Source organism: Carassius carassius, chromosome 37, assembly GCF_963082965.1.
Source record: "Carassius carassius chromosome 37, fCarCar2.1, whole genome shotgun sequence".
Taxonomy (NCBI): Eukaryota; Metazoa; Chordata; class Actinopteri; order Cypriniformes; family Cyprinidae; genus Carassius; species Carassius carassius.
In genome coordinates, this window is record NC_081791.1 from 29201795 (window position 1) to 29223902 (window position 22108).

At 38.7% G+C, this 22108-nt stretch overlaps 3 protein-coding genes across 3 annotated transcripts in view; 1 reads left to right on the forward strand and 2 right to left on the reverse strand.

Annotated features, from left to right (window-relative positions):
• The window catches only part of LOC132118618 (endophilin-A1-like), an 18182-nt gene extending 11603 nt beyond the window's left edge, over positions 1-6579 (forward strand). Inside the window, exons 7-9 of the mRNA XM_059528577.1 lie at positions 1-48; positions 4663-4787; positions 5761-6579. The exon at positions 1-48 is cut by the window's left edge and continues 56 nt beyond it. Of these exons, the coding sequence (XP_059384560.1) occupies positions 1-48; positions 4663-4787; positions 5761-5957 (370 nt within the window). The 3' untranslated portion in view covers positions 5958-6579. The remainder of the gene's footprint in view (positions 49-4662; positions 4788-5760) is intronic.
• A 3434-nt stretch (positions 6580-10013) lies between these two features.
• LOC132118619 (high mobility group protein B2-like) lies at positions 10014-12968 on the reverse strand. Its single transcript, XM_059528578.1, has 5 exons — positions 12828-12968; positions 11508-11683; positions 11280-11431; positions 10473-10647; positions 10014-10396 (listed from the first exon to the last, which is right to left on the reverse strand). The coding sequence occupies exons 2-5, from the start codon at positions 11655-11657 to the stop codon at positions 10229-10231; spliced, it is 645 nt and encodes a 214-aa protein (XP_059384561.1). The 5' UTR covers positions 11658-11683; positions 12828-12968; the 3' UTR covers positions 10014-10228.
• Positions 12969-17091: 4123 nt separating this feature from the next.
• LOC132117817 (apolipoprotein L4-like) lies at positions 17092-19962 on the reverse strand. Its single transcript, XM_059527121.1, has 4 exons — positions 19726-19962; positions 19041-19514; positions 18731-18829; positions 17092-18367 (listed from the first exon to the last, which is right to left on the reverse strand). The coding sequence occupies exons 1-4, from the start codon at positions 19734-19736 to the stop codon at positions 17440-17442; spliced, it is 1512 nt and encodes a 503-aa protein (XP_059383104.1). The 5' UTR covers positions 19737-19962; the 3' UTR covers positions 17092-17439.
• Positions 19963-22108: the final 2146 nt, after the last annotated feature.

Consider the following 22108-nt stretch of genomic DNA (forward strand, 5'->3'; position numbering starts at 1 on the left):
GCAGGCGGCTGAGATCCTGCAGCAGCTCTCCAGTAAGATAGAAGACAGGTCAGACGCTGCAAACTCCCATCATGCACCTGGGTTCTTCACATGACACACACAGTACATCCACCGGGAGACACACTAATTCACATTAAAACAACACTGTAGTTTATCAGATTTGTTATGAAAACAGGTTATGGTACCTTTAAGGAAGGTTCTGGTTAATGTTGTGTTTTCCCTTTAGCGTGTGTTTGCTGTAAGGAAAACGGGGACCAGTTGCTTTTTGCTGTTCTGAGTGTAATGTTAAAGGATTGCGATAGTAAAAGTCCCTTATGTGCTAAACTCTGCTTGGACTCCATTTATTACATATTTGGCGACGAAGATAAACGACACAGTTCAGCTAACGAATCGTATGGTTTGGCGACAGTGAAGTAACCTGCACGGATTGATTATATTGAAAAAATGGCTATGTTCGGAACTGTGGGGAAATTCGTGGAAGACAGTGGTGACTGGCTGGAGTATACGGAGCGTTTGGAGCATTTCTTCGCCGCGAATGAGATCACTGATGAAGAGAAAAAGCGCTCTATAAGATTTAATCAACCTGATCCAGAACCAGCACAGCCCTAAACCTTCAGTGATTGTGCAGCGTTTCAAGTTCCACAGCCATTTTCGTGAGTCTGGTGACTCTACTGCAAAGTTTGTGGCCGAGCTTCGCCAGCTTTCTGAGCATTGTGAGTTTGGGGCCGTGCTGGAGGACATGCTGCGTGATCGCCTAGTGTGCGGGATTAATGAGGATGTAATTCAGCGTAACTGCTGGGGGAAGCAACGCTTTCATTCACAAAGGCAATGGAGATTGCACAAGGTATGGAGTCGGCAGCATTACATGCCAAAGACATTCAGAAAGCAAACAGCAGTGCACAGAGTGATGTGTTTCAGGTGACTAAGGCTGCTAAAGGGAAAGCAGTAGAATTAGAAGGGACATTTGGCAAAGAAATGCAGGAGTAACAAATGGAAAGGCAAAAACGCCAAGGATGGGGGAAAACCTCACTCAAAGACACATCACATAGGGGAAGCTGAACAAGAGGAGACCTGTTCCTATTCAATGTTTAACTTGAGTGAATCTCGTTCAGACCCTCTTTATGCAACAATTCAAGTTAATGGAGCAAGTCTTAAGATGGAGATAGACACAGGAGCTTCAGCATCGATCATCAGTGAGGAAACTTATGGAAAGTTAAGGATTAATGATAAGACACCGGCATTATGTGAGTCTTCCATTAAACTGAGAACCTATACTGGGGAGATTATTCCAGTAATGGGTGCTGTGAAAGTGAACATTGCTTATGGTAGTCAGACAGCTGAAGCTCGGTTGCTCGTTGTCAAGGGAACAGGCCCGAGCCTGCTGGGGCGGGATTGGCTCAGCAAAATTCAGTTAAACTGGGGTGATATTAGGCTCATAAAAGGGCTTGGTGCAAAGGATGTGATTGCAAGGTACCAAGATGTGTTTAAGGACGAGCTGGGGACCCTGAGGGGCACCACAGTGAAACTTTGCGTGGAGCCCAATGCTATTCCTCGTTTTTGTAAACCCCGGTCTGTCCCATATGCAATGAAGCATAAAGTTGAACAAGAACTTGAGAGGCTTCAGCAGCTTGGGATTATTGAGCCGATTCAGTTTTCTAATTGGGCAGCCCCAATTGTGCCCGTTCTGAAAGAGGATGGCACAGTCCGCATTTGTGGAGACTATAAACTGACAATCAATCAGGCAGCAAAACTGGAGACTTTCCCTATTCCAAGAGTGGAAGACTTGTTCTCAAGGCTAGCGGGAGGCAAAACCTTCACTAAGCTTGACATGAGTCATGCCTATCAACAGTTGTTGCTAGATGAAGAGTCAAAGAAATACGTCACGGTCAACACTCACAAAGGGCTGTTTAAATATAACAGGCTGGTGTTTGGGGTGGCGTCTAGCCCGGCCATTTTTCAAAGGACAATGGAAAGCCTGTTGCAGGGAGTGGAATACAAGTGGCAGTGTACCTCGAAGACATTTTGGTTACGGGAAAAACAGAAGAGGAGCACCTCAGTAACCTGGATCAGGTTCTTCAGAGGATGTCGGAGGCAGGCCTGCGGTTAAAACAAGCCAAGTGTACATTCCAGGCTGAGAGTGTAACATACCTGGGACATCAAATATCAGCCCAGGGCCTCCTTCCCGTGCCAGAAAAAGTCAGGGCCATTAAAGAGGCCCCTGAACCGGGAAGTGTGTCAGAGCTTAAATCATTCCTGGGCATGGTAACGTATTACGGGAAGTTCTTGCCGGATCTATCAACCGTGCTAGCCCCTTTGTACCAGTTGTTGCATCATGGTTGCCAATGGAAGTGGGGGGCGGCGCAGGCGGGTGCCTTCACAAAAGTCAAAAATCTGCTGCAGTCAGCCAGTGTGTTAGTCCATTTTGACCCAGAGAAAGAGCTGACAGTGTCTTGTGATGCCTCACCATATGGCATTAATGCCGTACTGTCGCACAGGATGGGGGACGGCTCAGAGAAACTCATTGCATTTGCGTCAAGGACGCTTACTAAAGCAGAAAGGGGGTATGGTCAACTAGACAAAGAAGGCCTGGCTATTGTGTTCGCTGTGAAGCATTTTCACCAATATCTCTACGGCCGTCCTTTCACAGTTTTCACAGATCATAAGCCGTTGATGAGCCTGTTCAGTGAACATAAGGGCATTCCTTCCATGGCGTCAGCTCGTATCCAGAGGTGGGCGCTGACGTTGTCTGCCTACCAATACTGCAAAGAAAATGCCAATGCAGATGCATTAAGCAGGTTACCACTTCCAGACATCCCTGCATCCACTCCACTACCACCTGAAACTGTTTTCTTGTTGGAGAAGTTGAGTGACTCACCAGTGAGCGCGAAGCAGATCAAAACCTGGACAAGAGAGACAAAGTCTTGTCAAAAGTCAAAAGATTTATCCTCCAGGGCTGGCCAGGCAGGTTGGGGGACATAGAGATGAAACCTTTTGAGAAAAGGAAAAATGAGCTCTCAGTTCAGGATGGTTGCATCTTGTGGGGTTCAAGAGTAGTGGTACGTCCACCAAGACGAGCCAGAGTGCTGCAGGAGGTCCACATAGCCCATCCTGGGGTGTCACGCATGAAACGCCTAGCAAGGTCATATGTCTGGTGGCCAAATATGGATTGGGATATTGAAGACAAGGTTCAGCACTGCAAGGAGTGCCAGGAAAACAAAAAATGCCCCCACCAGTTCCTCTTCAGCCCTGGGAATGGCCTAGTAGGCCTTGGTCTAGGGTACATGTGGATTTTGCAGGCCCATTCATGGGGCGAATGTTCTTAGTCATGGTGGATGACTGCACCAAGTGGCTGGAAGCACACATCTTGATAAACATCACAGCTCCCGTGACAATTGAGACACTGCGACAAGTGTTTTCTATTCATGGCTTGCCGGATGTTGTCGTCTCTGATAATGGGCCAACTTTTACGGGAGAGTTTTAGAAGAATGGAATTTGACATATTCGTACAGCCCCTTTTCACCCTGCTTCAAATGGGCTGGCCGAGAGAGCGGTGCAGACGCTGAAGGAGGGTTTAAAGAAAATGGCAGGGGCAAACATTGAAACTAATCTATCTCGTTTTCTGTTTCAGTGCCGAATTACGCCACAGACTACTACAGGTCTAGCACCCGCAGAGATGTTGCTGGGGATGAAACCAAAATCTCATCTGGATTTGCTGCATCCGGATGTGGGGGAGAAAGTGAAAGTCCAGCTAGAGAAGCAGAAAGCTTGGCATGACAGGCATGCAAGAGAATGGAGTTTCAGAGAGGGTGAGGCTGTCTTTGTCAGGAATTTCGCCAGAGGTCAGCGCTGGTTACCCGGATCAATAGTCAAAGAAAGTGGTCCTCGCTCGTGTGTGGTGAGACTGTCAGATGGGCGGGAGGTCCGACGTCATCATGATCATCTGAGAAACCGGCACGCGTCAGAGCAGTGGAGTTGTTTCGAGCAAGCTGCTGGATTGGAAAACAAGGAGAGTTCTGAGTTGAAAGGAATGCTGGGCCCTCAGCAACTGCCATCCACACAGAGTTTGGAGGGGACGGTTGTGCAGGTGCCAGTGGAGACACCTTAGTCCCAGGACAGTGTACCCACCCCACTTGGGGAAAGTGCAGAGACTGTTCGGAGATCAAAACGACAGAAGAAAGCACCTCAAAGGCTTAATTTGTAGCTCATAGTGGAAATGAGAGTTAAATAGTCGGTACAGGGGTCTTAAAGAGGAAGTTTTGATTTAATTATGTTAACTGGTTAATGTTCATGCTTTGGAGGGAGAGATGTTATGAAAACAGGTTATGGTACCTTTAAGAAAGGTTCTGGTTAGTGTTGTGTTTTCCCTTTAGCGTGTGTTTGCTGTAAGGAAAACGGGGACCAGTTGCTTTTTGCTGTTCTGAGTGTAATGTTAAAGGATTGCGATAGTAAAAGTCCCTGATGTGCTAAACTCTGCTTGGACTCCATTTATTACAAGATTTACCAGAAACATGTTTCTAAAATAAAATAAAATTGTCTTTACAGATATAATTACATACTAATAAATATTGAAGTATTATTTTAAACATTTACAATGGAGATTCTATACTTGAATAATTATAAATGTGTGCTGTTGATTTAACTATGTGTGTGTGTGTGTTACAGGATAAAGGAAATGTCCAACAGACCCCGGAGGGAGTACATTCCCAAACCCCGCATGGAGCTTCAGCTGCCCAGTGAGAATTACAACGGAGGAATAAACTCTGCAAAATCACCTGCACGCTCACCAGGTACACACACACACACACACACACACACACACACACACAAATACAAAAAACACACACAAAAAAAAACTGACACACAGATGAATGCAACTAAAGCAAAAAAAAAAAACAAACAGATGTATTCAGTTCATATTTCACCCTCACAATTTACGTTTTACAAGAAAATACTATTTTAAGAATTTTACGTTTAATTCAGTGTTAATTGCTATTTCTTTTTAATTATTTGTGAAATTTATTAGCAAATTCTGAGTGAAAATTTTTCAAAGTAAATCCTACAGCTGTTTTATATGTAAAACTATAATGATAACAACACAGAATAACAATATTGTTAGGTTCACATTCAGAGCAATGTCCAGAACAGAAATCTGAAGTCGGGTTCAAAATTCTTGTTTGATTCTGTTGGCATATTAGAGTTAAAGATTTTTCCAGAGGTAATTTTAGATTTTAATTTTTATTGCTAATAAAATAGTCAACAGACAGAAAACAAATACACTTTCACCACATTTTTAAGAATAAAGTGTTGTATAAATCGGTGTGAATGAAATATGAACAAACCCCACAGTAAAATCCTTCAGAATATAGGGAAGAATAAAACTGTTAAGTTTGGTGTATGTAAGTGCTGCTGGAGTGGAGGAAAAACTCTTTAAAGGTATGAACCGGAATTGTAATCTACAGATGCAAATAGATAAGGTGTAATAAATTTAACACTTAGATGTGTTTTCTGTATTTTTTATTTATGCAAGTCTGAAACAACACAAAATCTCAAAACTGACCAGTGTTTTACAATTCTGTATTTCATTTGGCTTTTATTTGATTGTTTTCATACTAAGTGTTTTGACTCTGTTCTTTGCAGACGGGTATTCTGTATAATATTTTAGTTACTGAAAGTGTTTTCACTAACATGACTTTTGATTTTAAGTTCCTGTTTCCATGAATGATAATAATTGTCTAAGCGCTTTCGTTCTGTGTCGCTCAGCTCCGTTGGATCAGCCGTGTTGTCGCGCGCTGTATGACTTCGAGCCGGAGAACGAGGGTGAGCTCGGCTTCAAGGAGGGTGACATCATAACTCTGACCAATCAGATCGACGACAACTGGTACGAGGGCATGATCCACGGCCAATCAGGGTTCTTTCCCGTCAACTACGTGGACATCCTAGTGCCTCTGCCTCACTAGGCTCCGCCCACCCCCACTGTTGCCTAGCAGCCCAACAGCTGCCTTTATCATGCATCTGTGCTACAGCTTCACTTCCTGTTCCTGTCGATCGGTGACTCAGAGGATTATGATGATATTGAGGAGGATTGTAGACATTACGGAGTTCTGTCTGAGTGGAGAAGCAGTACTCAGTGTGTGTGTGCGCTCCTGGATTCATGGTTTACGGTGAATCTTTAGAGTCTCTTTATATTGTTTTCCTCGTGTTTCAGATTATTTATTTTTACTTTGCCTTGATTGACGTAAGGGAACTAGTGCTTCACGCTTCTGATAAACCTCACTTCGTCCAGCTCTATCCCAGCATGGATCTCCAGATGTGTGTTTGATTGCGTCGCTGCTCTCTGTTTGACGCACGCGTTAAATATTTTTTCTCCTAGCTAAGCAGCGAACAACGCGATGTTGTTCCGATTTGTTAATTTTATTGCTTGCTGATGCATTTTGGCTTTGGCTCAGAACAGAAATGTTTTTCTCAGTGTTTTTTCTTTTCTGGTTTCCAGTACAAATATCTAAATATTCTTAAATCAAGATACATAAATTACTTAAAAAATTAACTTAAAGTCTTGTTTTCTAAAAAAAAAATAATCAAAATGAACAATGGATTAAAAAAAATTTTTCTGACAGATATTTCTCTTTTTTTTAAGCAAAAACTAATTTTAAATATTTTCTTTCATAAAATAAGACTTTATCTTTTGTTTCTAAATGCATAGTAAATATAATATTATATATATATATAATGGAAAACAAGACAAAAATAGGGTAACACTTTACAATAACTGTGGTTAACTAGCATTAACTAACAATGTGCAATACATTTTTTACAATCGTTATTAATCTTTCTTTATAAAATTACAACTGTTCCTTGTTAGTTAATGTTGGCTCAGGTTCATTAAATAATATTAACAGATGCAACTTTGTATTAGTAAATGTTGAAATGAATATGACCTAAGATTAATAAGTGCTTTTTCAGCGTTAGTTCATGTTAACACATGGGATATTGTAGTGTTACCCACAATACTAAACAGGAAAATCATTTTTGCTGTGTGGTCTTTCTCTTTATTTTCTTGTTTAAGAACTTCTTATTGTTCATAATTTCCAGTGAAATATGAAAATGCAATAAGGATATTGAACATAAAGCACACACATGTCGACATGACGTGTTTTGGTTAGCTGGTTTGTTATTGGTGCAAAGTGGTCAACCAGCTCTAAATCCTGCCTAAAGATGGTTGACCAGATCAACTTGAGCTAGCAGTCCAAGTGATAAACCATCTAGACTAGCGGATGACCAGCAACGTGCAGCCATCATAAGCTAGTTAAACTGGGTGTCCTTTCTCAGCCTGATGGCAGATGTTTCCTAAAGCAGCATATAAAGTCTTATTTTTGAAATAAGTGGTATTTCCACGAATGCCAAGATTGTGTTACCGGAATGCGCTGGTTATTGTGTGTGTGATCGTATCCACATAGCATATAATGCTAGTTACTACTGTAGTGTTAGTGGTTAGTCGTTAGTGCTGTGACGTTTGTAAGCACATGTGGTTTGCGAAAGACAATTTTTTATGTTAAACTGATTGCAGCTGATTTATGGCATCGAACAGACTGAAGTGTTGCAGGGTTTGATGTTTTAGTGGTTGATGGACCGTGTTCTTCAGCACGGCTCACGATGCGCTTCATTTAATGCCTTCAACGCGCTCGGCCTTCGCTTGAAACCCGTGTGTATGTCAACCGCTGCTCGCGGACAGACCAGTCACTGTGGAAGCTATTCCCACCACTGGATAAAAAATAAATAAATAGATTTTTTATCTCACAATTATGACATTTCTCACAATTGCAAGTTTATATTTAGCACGTGCAAGTTATAAACCTGTAATTGCAAGTTTACATATTGCATTTATTTTTTCTCAGAATTCTAAGTTTATGTTTTGCAATTCTGACTTTTTTCTTAGAATTTTGAGTTTACATTTCACAATTAATTTTTTTCTCGATTTTGCAACAAAATTTTAAAAAGTAATAAATAGTAGTAAACTATTTATGTTGCAATTTGGACCTTTTTCCCCTGCAATTCAGAGTTTATACCTCAAAAAAGTTTGTCTCAGGATTTTTTATTTTATTTTATATCTTACAGGATTTACTTTTTCTGGGAATTTTGAGTTTACATCTCGCAATTCAATTTTGGCTTTTCCTTGGAATTCTGAGTTTTTTCAGAATTCTGAGTTTTATATCTCGCAATTCTATTTTTTTTTTTTTTCATTTTGACTTGTATCTTGGAATTTTGAGTTTATATCTCACAGTTCTGACTTTTTTCCCGCCACCCCCCCCCCCCCCCCCCCAAGTAATTTAAAAAAAGAAGAATTGCGACTATTTTCCTTGCAATTGCGAGCTTATATCTAATTTTGCTTCACAATTCTGACTTACTTTTTCTGAGGACTGAAATCAAGTCAGAATTGTGATGTACAACTTGTAATAATCATTTTTATATTGTATTCCATGGTGGACATAAGCTTCCATGAGTGTTTAGAAGCGTAGCGGAGTTTCTTCTTTTTGTCATGATTTATTCAGGGCTGGTAGCTGAAGAAACACATCTGTTCTGAAGGACAGCAGATTTCTTGATGCGAGTGTGTGTTTTGTGCCATCTGTTCTCCGTCTGAATCAGGTGCGATGCATCACATCTCCTTCATGCTCATGGAATTGTCTTAAATAGCAGTCAACACAAGCGACACACCACAAGATGTTTTTTGTTTTTATTGATGGTGTGTCATGCTGTGTAGCTCCGCCCACGCGGCTTTACCTGTGTTCTGATTGGCTGTGCTTGTTTCACGTCAAATATGTGTCGCATCGCACCTGGTTTGGTGAATCTCATGAAACTTGTGAAGAAGTGCAAATCTTAAATCTTCATGCTTTCTAATGATTAAACGACAGTGTTATTATTAATAGTATTATAACAGGTTTCCAGTCAATCACATCTGATATGGGCAATCACACTCTTTGAGCTCTATATGAATATATAAACACATATTTAATGTAAATGTGTTTGAATGGCAGTGTAAACACTTGAATCATCGCTCCACGACACAAATTGTCATGTGTGTGTGAATGAAAGCTTGAGTGAATCCATGTGTTTTGCACGTGATGTTACAGAGTTTCACCGTTATGATGGTGTATGTTTCTATTTATTAATTTTTTTCTGTGCTGGATGACAAACCTGTACTGCTTGATGTGAGAATATAATGAGAATAAACACAGTGTCACTGCAGCGGCTCACGACTGTTTATCCATCATCTCTCTCTCTGTATGTATGAATGTAAGTTATTAAAACAATCATTATTTTCTTGTAAAGAACATTTAAAAGATTCTATCCTTAATTATCAGATTCCACATGAAATAAAATGTCTTAAACATTTAGAAATAACGCACATACACTAAACAAAATTATAAACGCAACACTTTTTTTTGCTCCCATTTTTCATGTGCTGAAAACTCAAAGCTCCAAGACTTTTTCTATGTACACAAAAGGCCTATTTCTCTCAAATCTGTCTAAATCTGAGTTCGTGAGCAATTCTGCTTTGCCAAGATAATCCATCCACCTCACAGGTGTGGCATATTTGTATAATATCAATATATATCTTTGTATGGATATGTAGATATTATATCCAGGCCATTATCAGTTATTCTAAATTCTCGAATAAATTAAACAATGTATACTTACAAAACAGGAACACTGCAATCTTATATATATATTGTAAGATAATGGGTTCAAACCTGTTTTTCTTCAATTAGTAACATTTTCATATATATTATACAAATATGAAACTATATATACACACAAATTTATTACTAATATAAAAATGTCCCAAATCAAATTAGGTAGAAATTGTCAGACAGCGTGAAGAATAATGAATTTCTGTTGAAAATTCTTTGATGGAAGCCAAATTATTTTTGAAACGCAATTTATTTCCTCTTGTAATATACAGTAAAACCATCAAACATTCAGTTAAATCAGAAAGACCACAGCAAACGCACAATATCTGAACTTTAAAAAATTTATTATAAAAAAAGCACCTCTACACTATTGAATCAACAGCTAAACGTGTACAAAAATAAGAAAAGAAAAAAAAAATCCCAAACAAAAAAACAGAACAGAACACTTGCGTTATTGCTGGAGGCGTTAAACATGTACATAAAGAAAAACTCAAGATAACCCTTCGCCCGTCTCACATCAGTGAAGCTGCATCACAAACACTCTACTCATCATCATCATCATCCTCCTCATCATCATCTTCCTCGTCCTCCTCTTCATCGTCGTCATCATCATCATCGTCGTCAGCAACCAGGACCTTTTTAGTTGCACCCATCGGCCGGCCCGGACCCTTCTTAGAGGCCTCGCCCCCAGCACGGTACGCCGCCACGTCCTGCCAATCACAGAGCGTTCAGACTCAGGCCACGCCCACAACATTAAATAAACATGAGCGTGAATCCGCGGCTCACCTTCTCGTATTTCTCGCGCAGTTTGACAGCTTTCTGCTCGAACGGCCCACGGTCGGAGATGCTCTGCTTCGACCACATCTCGCCCAGCTTCTTGGCGGTCTCACCGATGGACAGACTCGGGTTCTCGCTCCTCACCGTTGACCGGTACTCCGAGCAGAAGACGAAGAACGCAGATCTGCGCAGAGGAAAACCCTTAAAAGCACATCTGGAGCTATGTATAGTAGCAATCATTAGACTAATTATATATATTTACGTGTGTGTGTGTGTGTGTATATCAACCTGGACCACAATACCAGTCATAAGCATCAATTTTTTGACACTAAGATATGTTAGGAGGACAATATCTGTGTGAGATACAACTATTTGAAAATCTGGAATCTGAGGGAGCAAAAAAATCTAAATGATCTTTGTCATAAAAGAGAAATGTATAAGTGTGACCCATACAATGTGTTTTTGTCTATTTCTACAAATACACCTGTGATACTGATGACTGCTTCTGTGCTGCAGGGACATGCATATAAATACATATGTTTAATATATATATATACACATACACACACATGTAACTGTAATATACACCACATTAATCCTATGATGTACTTAAATTAAATTCTTCCATAATTGCTAGGTTCCACATGTAATATATTTTTCAGAAATAATGCATATACTTTATATTGGTTTCTGAATTATTCTCAGATATTTTAGTTCCTAACATTAATAAATTAACATTTTTAAAGCAATTTTACACAATCTGCTGTACAAAGATACTTAGAAACTGATGTGTGTGTGTGTGTGTGTGTGACGTACGGCGGGCGTTTCGGGGCGTTCGGGTCTTTCTTCTTCCGGCTGGCCTTCCCGACTCCTTTGGGCGGCACGTAAGTCTTCATCTCCTTGTCGTAGCGAACTTTATCCACTTTGGCCATGTCTTCAAACTTGCCTTTCTCTGAAGCGCTCAGCGCCTGGAGGAACAGAAGAGCAGCGGTTAGTGACTGCACCTTCATCATCATCATCTTCCTCAGTGTGACGCTCGCTCACCTTCCATCGCTCGGAGCACTTCTTGGAGAACTCAGAGAAGTTGACGGGAACGTCGGGAGTCTTGCGTTTGTGCTCATTGCGACTCGTCTGTACGAAGTAGGCGTACGCAGACGTCTTTCCCTTGGGTTTGTTTACGTCTCCTTTTACCATCCTGATAGAAGAAAACACACTCGAACCTGACCGCACACACACACACACACAGATGCACATGCATTAAACTACTCATATATTTATAAAAAATACATTTAAATTTGTGTATACATTCATATGAATACTTACATCCTCAACCATACACAAATATTTATTTAATGTGAGTTTATGTAAATACATCTAAATGTGTGTGTGTGTGTATATATATATATATATATATATATATATACACACACACACACACACACACGTGTGTATAAGCAGATATAAATAAATGCATTAAAAATGTATATTTTAAACAAATATGCATATAGACAAAAGTATACAAAATACATTTGTATAAATATATATTTGTGTGTAAATACACATACTTAAACGTTTTGTATACGTAGGTTACATACACACGCATATTTGCATACATTTTACAAAATGTATACAGAAAAATGTCTGAAAATTGTATTTAAATATACATTTGTGTTTGTGAGTGATTAATATTGTCTATTATTTAGTACATCAGCTAATTTCCCCACACAGCGTGGTTTTCAAACACTATGTAAATAAAATAATCTACATTATATCAGATACCAGCCTGTTACAAGCTGAAACACATTACAACGCTTGAGCAACGTTACTCAAACGCGCAGATTCGGTAACCGAATAAAGAACTGCGATTGTAATTCACCAAAAGCGATAAAGTTCATTAAAAATATTGCATTGAATTGCACGGACACATAAATAAGTTGTGGGTAAAAAAAAAAAAAGAAGAAAAAACTAATTTAAACGTTTGTTCTCGGTTTCTGGAGCACTTTTGTTGTAGTTCGTCAGAGGCCTTTGTTAAACAAAGATTCCACCATTTTTCCTTCCCGCCTAATTCCCTCATCGCCACCCTCCCCCATCTCTACGTGACACACGGATATCATCAAGAAACCACGAATTAACGCGATACACGCGTGAAAAGGATCTCAGAGCGCCGTTACAGCATCGATTCCCCGTTAAAACACGGTAACTGCGCTCCGGTGCGAGCTCACGCGAGCAGTAAACACCGTGTTAAACCGCGCTCACGCTCTCGCGCAAACATCGCGCGTCCGCGACTAAAACACTGCGCGCGTTTGAATCCGCATAAGCGTGTTTAGAAATGATTTAAAACATAGTTTTATAAATCGGACAAACCTTTTCTTTATTTTCTGTAGACCAGTGCGCGACTCTCCTCGGTACTGTTGGTCTCACGTGAAGCCTGGTGTGTTGTACGTGCGTCACTCGCTATGCTGACGGCAGCCTGGACTCGGCTGCTGATTGGCTCAGCTCACAATCGGGACGTCCAATCAGCGACCGAGCACTGCTGAATTCGCTAAGCTGATTGGCGGACTGGAATCTTTGGTGTGGTTCGAATGTTTGTAAACTGAAATCAAAACAAATATTATTACTATATAAAGTGTAATACAAATTATTGTGATATTTAATAATTAATCATGCAAATAACATTAATTTAATATATACCACACGAATTGTAAAATGTTTTTTTTAATCGATTCGCTTTTGCTTTTTAAAAAAAAAAATATTTTAAACACTTTAAAGCTTGTTTACACCATTGACATGTCTATGGTTTACACCACGGGAATAAAAATATAAAAGGGTAATCGTAATTATTTATTTATAATTTATGAACTAAAATATAAGTTTTTCGAATTGTTAGATAAAAAAAAAAAAAAGTCGCAGTTGCCATTTTGTATTTTTATTCCATGGCGTACATAAGCTTCTAAGTCATACAGGGGAATGACAATTGTTTCTAAACTATAAATATGAATTTTTATGTTTTTTTTATTATAGCAAATAAATTTTATTATACTATATATATATATATATATATATATATATATATATATATATATATATAGTACACGAACAATACAACGGAATTTTTTGATTTTGTCCGTGTCCAAATCAGCTAACTCTGTACATAAATGTCGGATGATTTGATTTGTTTTGCTGATCGTTATTTAATGCCTACAGATTATTATTATTATTATATAAGTGTGTCTGGCTCATGTGCTATTTTTCTCCGCTCCACTTGGAGACGCAAGAAGACTCGTGACGTCACACACAAACACTCACAGAAGAAGAGCGGGAGAGTTCACAGATCGGTGATAATATATAATATTTGGGTTCATAAATACAAAAGTGACATCTGAGGACGGTTCGTGTCCATACGGATGGAAGAGTTGCTAAAGCACTTAAAAATATATAAAATAAATAAAACACAGCAGAGTGGTACATTTACCTCATTTTGTTTATACAGTCTCTCATTTTCTCTCACGTTTAATTATGAAAATATAAATTTATCCTAATATGTTAAACGCTGATTATTTAAACACACATGCACACGTGTGTGTACTGTATATATATATATATATGAATGTTTTTATTACACATTTGAATTACTTTAATAATAATTGCACAAATATAGTAGGCTAATGTGTATATTAGTGTAGTTTATAGAATTTATTATACTTTTTAAATTATGTTAAGATTAATTGTATTATTGCTATTTTGTGTACATTTGGAGCCTGACCACTTCATTTTATGGATATGAAACTTCCCCATTAAAATTAACAATTGTATGAGATATGCTTCATCTTTGCCAACTCCATGATCACTGAAGTATATTATTACATCATATCCACTCAACTGCAAAGAAATGTCCAATATTTCCTTAATAAAAAACTCCATATCAATCCAAAATATTTTTGTATGTATACAATGAAAAAATAAATGAAAAATAGTTTCCTTTTCACCTTTACAAAAATCACAAGAGTAATCAATTTCTAATTTAAAGCGTTCCAGCACGTTTAACTGGATATATTCTATGCATTATTTTAAAAGAAACCTCTTTTACTTTATTATTAATATAAAATTTGTCTACTGTTCGCCAAGCTTTACGCCAATTAACATCTCCAAATACAGAAGACCAGAAAAAGTGAGCTGGAGGATAAACAATGTTATTAAGTGTATTCCTAATGTAATTATTTGAGACTCTATTTTGTATAATATTTGTATTACCAATAAACATTTTACTCTTGATCTCTTCAAAATTCAAATCTTTCTCATGTGATGCATTTTTAAGAAGAAACAAAACTTTTTGAGGGATTGCATCCATTACAACTGCAAATTCCTTAGGTTTAACTGCTATTTTAAATGTATTAAAAAATTATTTCCATTTATTTTAAATACATTGTTTAACGTATCATAACTCGACACCTCTAGACCTCCATGATCTTTGGAGTTGCATAAAATGTCTTTTCTCAGGTAATGAGGCTTGTTTTTCCAGACAAAATTAATAAGCATTTTATCCAATTGCTTGGTAACTTTAGGAAGAATATCCAATGATAAGGATGTATAGACTGATCTGGAAATACCTTCAGCTTTTGACAGAAGTACCCGCCCCTGAATAGACAAATCCCTTTGCAACCACATATTAAACCTCTTACTTGTTTTAGTAATAATTGGATTGAAATTTAAATCATTACGCAAATATTCATCTTTACATATAACAACTCCCAGATATGTTACTTGGTTTTTAATTGGAATATTATGGAAATTATTAAAAAAAAAACATTTGTTGAGAGGAAACAGAACTGACTTATTCATATTTATTCTTAACCCTGATACTTCTGAAAATACTTTTATACAGTTCACTGCTTTAATGATTTCATTCGAATCTTTCACAAATAAGGTAGTGTCATCGGCAAACTGACTCAACTTAAATGTTCTCCCTAATGCAGCAATTCCTTGAAAATCAAATGTTTTATCTGAAGGGGCATTATTTGCGTTGCTAACAAAAACAAAAAAGGGCAGATTGGACACCCTTGCCTAATTCCCCTACCAATATTAAATCTGCCAGAAGTCCCCCTTGCTAATTTTACAGAACTGCTTCATCCTTTGTATAAGGTTTTGATAGCATTTTGAAAGTAACTACCAAAGCCAAAAAATTCAATTGCTCTGAATAAAAAATTGTGTTCTGTGGTATCAAATGCCTTGTGAAAATCAATAAACACAATAAAACTATCATCTAAAATATATTCACTGTAGTCTACCATATCTAGAATCAATCTAATATTATTACTAATGTGTCTTCCTTGAATAAATCCTGTCTGTTCCTCATCTATGATACTTTTTAATCCTTTTTTCAGTCTTTTGGCAAATATTAGAGCAAATAATTTGGCATCATAATTTAATAGACTAATGGGTCTCCAATTTTCTAAATAAAGAATATTTTTGTTTGGCTTTGGGATTAATGTAATAACACCCTGTCTTAAAGAGGCGGGTAATTCCCCTTTTTCAATGGATTCTATGAACACTGCTAGTAAAAAGGGAGCTAAATTGTCTCGAAACATTTTATAAAACTCACTAACAAGCCCATCATTACCTGGAGAACGATTATCTTTAAGGTTACCAATACATTCTATAACTTCCTCCAATTTTAAATCATCATCACAACACAACTTGAAATCATCATCAATAACTTTGGCTTTATCTTTGACACTATTTAGAAAGTTATTCAAATCAGAAGATACTAATTTAGAAGTATATAAATCTTTATAAAACTGAGCAACAAACTGTGAAATCTTTTTTTGATCTTCTATAACTGTATTATTAATTGATGATAAAGACACAAGCACAGAACCGGAAGTGGCACAGGCCTGTAGTCATTTAGTCCTGTAATTTTGGGTATCTTTGGGATGGGGATGATGGTGGAGTGTTTGAGGGACTTCGCACAGCTCCAGTGATCTGTTGAAGATCTGTGTGAAGATGGGGGCCGATAATGGTGTGAACGGTTGTGTGGAGAGGTGTTCAGGGCAGGTGATGGGTGTTCTTCTTTCAAACCTGCAGTAAAACTCGTTCAGATCGTCTGCCAGTCGTTGATTCTCCACAGTGCTGGGGGTGGTGTCTTGTAATTGGTGATCTCCTTCAGACTTTTCCACACTGATGCTGAGTTGCTCGAGGTGAACTGAGTCCTTTTTTCAGAATAATTCCTCTTTGCCACTCTGATCTCGTTTCTCAGTGTGTATTTGACATTGTCCCTCTTCCTGTAAGCATCTTCTTTGGCCTGACGGAGCTGTCTGAGTTTTGCAGTGAACCACGGTTTGTCATTGTTGTAATTTAGTTGAGTCTTGGTAGGAATACACATATCCTCACAGAAACTGATATATGATGTTACGGTCTCTGTGAGTTCGTCCAGATCAGTGGCAGCAGCTTCAAAAACACTCCAATCAGTGAGGTCAAAACAAGGTCCTGCTCTGCTTCATTAGTCCATCTTTTCACAGTCCTTAATACAGGTTTAGCTGATTTCAGTTTCTGCCTGTAGGTCGGTATAAGATGAACCAAACAGTGATCAGAGAGTCCTAAAGCTGCCATCCTTTATTCCACGGAGGCTGCCATCAACATCGGCACCATCTTGTAGTTACCTTAAATGATCGGGAAGAGACATATTCAGACAATTTTTGCACTTTCCGTTTGAAATGTGCTTGAATTATTTTTCTAATTTCCACAGTCTGATTAAGTAGCTTATTTATATTAATATAATGGACCCAATCATTTAAGACACCAATTCTGTTGCAACAAGTGCAAAACAACAACAACAACAAGTGATGAGAGCTGAACAGTTGGGGGGTTATTTTATATGCTATTTGTGCTGCAGCAGTATGTCTTAAATACTCACAGCACCCTATTGATATTAACATTGCCATATCCATTACCGTGCTAAAATCAAGTTGTCAGGACAGAACTAAGGAAGAAATGGTTTCTTCAACGTATCCCAGCTCTCACTGATCGTCTTTATTCCTATGCATAAGGAATCGTGGATTTTCTCCCAGGCCTCCAGCTCAGATTTCCACAGAGTTGCCCTGGAGCGGATGAGCTTAGAGACCTCACTCTCACTCCCTTTTGCAAGACTTATACTTTCTTCAACAATAAAATAGCCATCCAGGCCAATAAAGAATGCATTTACGAAGCCAGATATACCTCTAACAACCTTTACAGTCGCCAATGTTTTGACGTTTGCCAGCTGCTCTGTCCTAGACAGGTATCTAGCCACCTGCGGTACGTCACGAACCATATTTAAATCCTGCATTACGATCTCGGTTTCTGCTGCAGTTGCTTTTTCCATTTTATGGACTCTTAAAGATGCAATTGCATCTGCCACATTCACAGGCTCTTTAATCCCTTCTCCTATATAGGTTAAAATGGTCTTAGCATCAACTGCACTAGGCTTCACTAAAGGTCCTTCGCTGTTGGCCGCTTCATTCAAACATTCTTCAATCTTTATCATATCATCCTTGTAACTCTTTAAATAACTTTGTGCATTGTGCTCCTGCCGACTGTTGACTTGTGTTTCAGTGACGGTTGTTACAATAGTATTGACTGCACTAATGCCCCCCAGACCGGCCCCTGCTGCGGTGCAAACCAATGATGCTCCTGCAGTGGACGGGGCAAGAACGATTCCAATAATAGACAAGACACCCCCTACAATCCCCACTGAACTACCAACCACAGTGGATATACTAGCCCCCATCTTCATCGAGTCCAGTTTAACGGCCGTCTCCTCCAGATCAGACAGCAACTGCCTCATTCTAGAGCGACGTTCACTGAACACATCAATGAATTCCTGAGCATCTTCCTGAAAGAGGAACGCCAGCCGAGTGTCTTGATTCGTCCTGGACAAGGAGAAAAAAGACAGAGTCGATCATATGTGTCCCTGGAGCACAGTCATAAGTAGCACAGCTATATTTAGCCAACAGTACAGTGTGTGAGTCAAATTATCTTTTATGCCCCAAAATCATTAGGATATGAAGATCATGTTCCATGAAGATATTTTGTCAATTTCCTACCGTAAATATATCAGAACTTAATGTTTGATTAGTAATATGCATTGCTAAGAACTTCATCTGAACAACTTTAAAGATGATTTTGATTGATGATGAAACTGACCCTTATGATTGGTTTTGTGCTCCAGGGTCACGAATAGTTCACGATTCACCTCTCGAACCATTTGATTTAAAAAAAACTTGAGGTCCCACCTGATTTCACACAACTGGTTCAGATGATGAAGCATTTGATTCATATCGTCCTCGCTTGCGTTCAGAACGAGCAGCACTGAAAGTTGATCCGTCTTCCATCTGCAAAGAATATCAGAGTAGTTATTGCTGTATTTCATCTCAAACTTGAATAAGAAACTTGTATACTATACTTACTTATAGATGTCTGCACACTCAACTGAACTGTTGAGAAAACGTTTAGAAATTATTGTGTAGATCTAATTATGGTATTCAGTAAAAATCTGAAGCTGCTTTGGCTATAAGAAACAACACCAACATTTTCAGAACTCACTTTTGTTTTACTCTCCTACAAAGTTGCTCTGTTTTGAGGACGTAGTTTTGTAGCTGGAAGACCAGGACATTCACATTCTCAAGTAGAGGCCTGAAGAAGGTTTCTGCATCTCTTCTGAAGTGGATGAGGAGAGGAGCATCTATCCTGGCATCTGTGATGACCGACTGCAGTCTTTCAGGGCTCTTTCCCTGCAGCAGGAACACCTGTCCACTGAAGACATGACTCGAGGTCAATGAAAGCTTCCCCACTGCTTCCAGGAAGGGCTCAAGTTTCTTCAGCCCCATTAATGTGTCTTTGAGGACAGCACCAAGGTCTTCCTCCTGATGATGATTTTCACTGATGTCTCTCAACTTCTCAAGCTCTGCCTTTCTCTCATAAGTCCAGTTCTGTTCTTGGTGACAGAAAACTCTTACGGTCTCAATGTAACTGAGTGTGTTTTTGACATACTCTGTCAGCCGACTCTCTAACCGTGCCCTGTGCCACAGAACCAAACAACAATGTGCATTTTGTACATTCATTCAACATGACATTCGTTTAGCACGTATTTTCACATTATTAATGAACTCATCTAGATATTGGAGACATCTTTTCGTTTTTTAATGTATTTTCCATGCAAAGTTAATTACAATATTAAGCATGATATTAATATTAAATCCTCATGCAAGCCATGACATTGTTAACTCACCTGGTGTCCATGCCTTAGTTTGATCAAATCCGGATTGAGAAATCAGAAAGCATAGACAGTGAAAGCTAAATGGGAGTTTTATGTTTATGATCTGGTATTAATGCAAAACGTCCGCCGCTGGGTTAACGTCCATCTCTCTCTGCAGCGCTGGACATCCCATAGAAATCAATAGAGATACACGTGTACAGCACTACTGCAGTATGATGCTACAGAGTAAAAATAGACAGTCATGCAGTCTGGACATGAAACCAAAGACACGAAGATAGGGACCGTCTACAAAATACAACACGACGAGAAAAGAGTTCAGTCGCTCTATCAACCTTATTTATATTGTTTTGGTTTTGGACATTTTCTTTTTGCATAATAGCATAATAAAGTATTGAACAGAGCACGTCTCGTGATGACAGTAACATGTAGAGCACATTAAAACAATCTTTAAGCATCCCGATGGGGGTCTGTGAGTGTGTGTGTGTGTTGTTATCGAAATGTTTGATTTTGTTAATTGATTGCATTGATTGCATTAATCTCATGCAAGTATCTTTTTTATCATACAGTGTTCAAGGTAGTATATTTAGTCCATAGGGACATTGAGCTATTTTATGTAAATGTAAAGGTAAAGTCCAGGTAAAGTCTTGGATTGCAAATATGGGGTCTGGGAATGTCAAATCTATTGATTGATCTTGATGATTTGGACAGTTCAATTTACAATGACGTGAAAACGAAATATGGGAAATAATTATGGAAGTCATACCCTGGGTTGAGAATCATGGTTTTCCAAAAAAGAAAAACAGCCCTTAAGAAAATAAAAGAGAGCTTGGAAAATTGTGAAAAATTAAGAGAATATAAAAAGTGAAAAAACAAACAAACAAACAAACAAAAATACAAGATTCAGAAACATAGGAACATAGAAACGTTTTTTTTTTTTAAATCACAGGCGTGAAGCCCCAAACGTTTGCATAGGATTTATACTTGTTTTGTCAAGAATTCAGCTCCATCATGCAAGAACTGGAACATTCACTTATGCTCAAACTGGGAGCAACATTTCCCATCGGGCAATGCTCAAAGACTGGAATCACACTGACAACGAGGTATATTGTGGAAACACTGTGTCATCAGATCAAGACTTTCCAGAATCATGCGGACGAGGCAGAGGACAAAGACAGTCTCAGACTGATCCAGATCCAAGGCCACACAGCACAAACAGATACGTCTGAAACACACACACACTTTCTCTAAAGCTCACTGCAACGAAGAAAGTATGCTTGCTCATATTTCTGCTTTTAGCAATGAAGAAAAATGCTTGCTTTAAAACATGATCACACTGAAAGATTAGAATATGGCCATCTCTAAGCACGAGTGTTGAAATGAAACGGTAATACTTTACAATGACAGTCCATTTGTTACATTTAGATGAATGAAAGCTGTAGAAGTATTGTTGCTTAATTTCAACATTTACTACTACTGATACACGTTAATATTTTGAAGTTTCTTCTGTCAGTATTAGTTAATAAACTGTGAACTAACTTTATTGATTAATATATAAATGAATATTAATGTTTTTATTCATTTACAAAGTATTGTTCAGTACTGTTTTTATTTTAAATAGTAAAAAAGTTTTTCTAGCGATAATAATAATGAGCATATAATCAAAATTTCATTGGATTTCACAGGACTTTGTGAGACTATTTGAAGTAAATGGACTCTCATAATGCACCAGGTTCATGGATTTCAGTTTAAAACTTAAAAAAACTTTGCAATGGTAAGATAAACCTATTGTTCAGAAACAGAAATAAACAGAAATATTTTTGATTTATGGATTATAATAGCTTAAATATCAGTTCACCCTGAAGTCTCTCAGCACTAACCAATCACAGAGAAGGAAAGCGTGTGGGGGCGGAGCTCCAGACAGACGAGCACTCGTGGGGCGGAGCCTCTCACAGATGAGGCTCAGTGGGCGGAGCTCCTGACAGATGAGAGTCCGGAGGCGGAGCTTCAGACAGATGAGGCTCAGTGGGCGGAGCTCCTGACAGATGAGAGTCCGGAGGCGGAGCTCCAGACAGAAGAGCACTCGTGGGGCGGAGCCTCTCACAGATGATGCTCAGTGGGCGGAGCTCCTGACAGATGAGAGTCCGGAGGCGGAGCTTCAGACAGATGAGGCTCAGTGGGCGGAGCTCCTGACAGATGATAGTCCGGAGGCGGAGCTCCAGACGGACGAGCACTCGTGGGGCGGAGCTTCTCACAGATGAGGCTCAGTGGGTGGAGCTCCTGACATTGGCTTTATGTGTGTTGTGTGTGTTTGTAATAGAAATCAATATGTGAAGCAGGAGAGCAAATAAAGCTTTAAAGCGAGAGCTTCTTCTGAAGTTATGAATTCACATGAGGA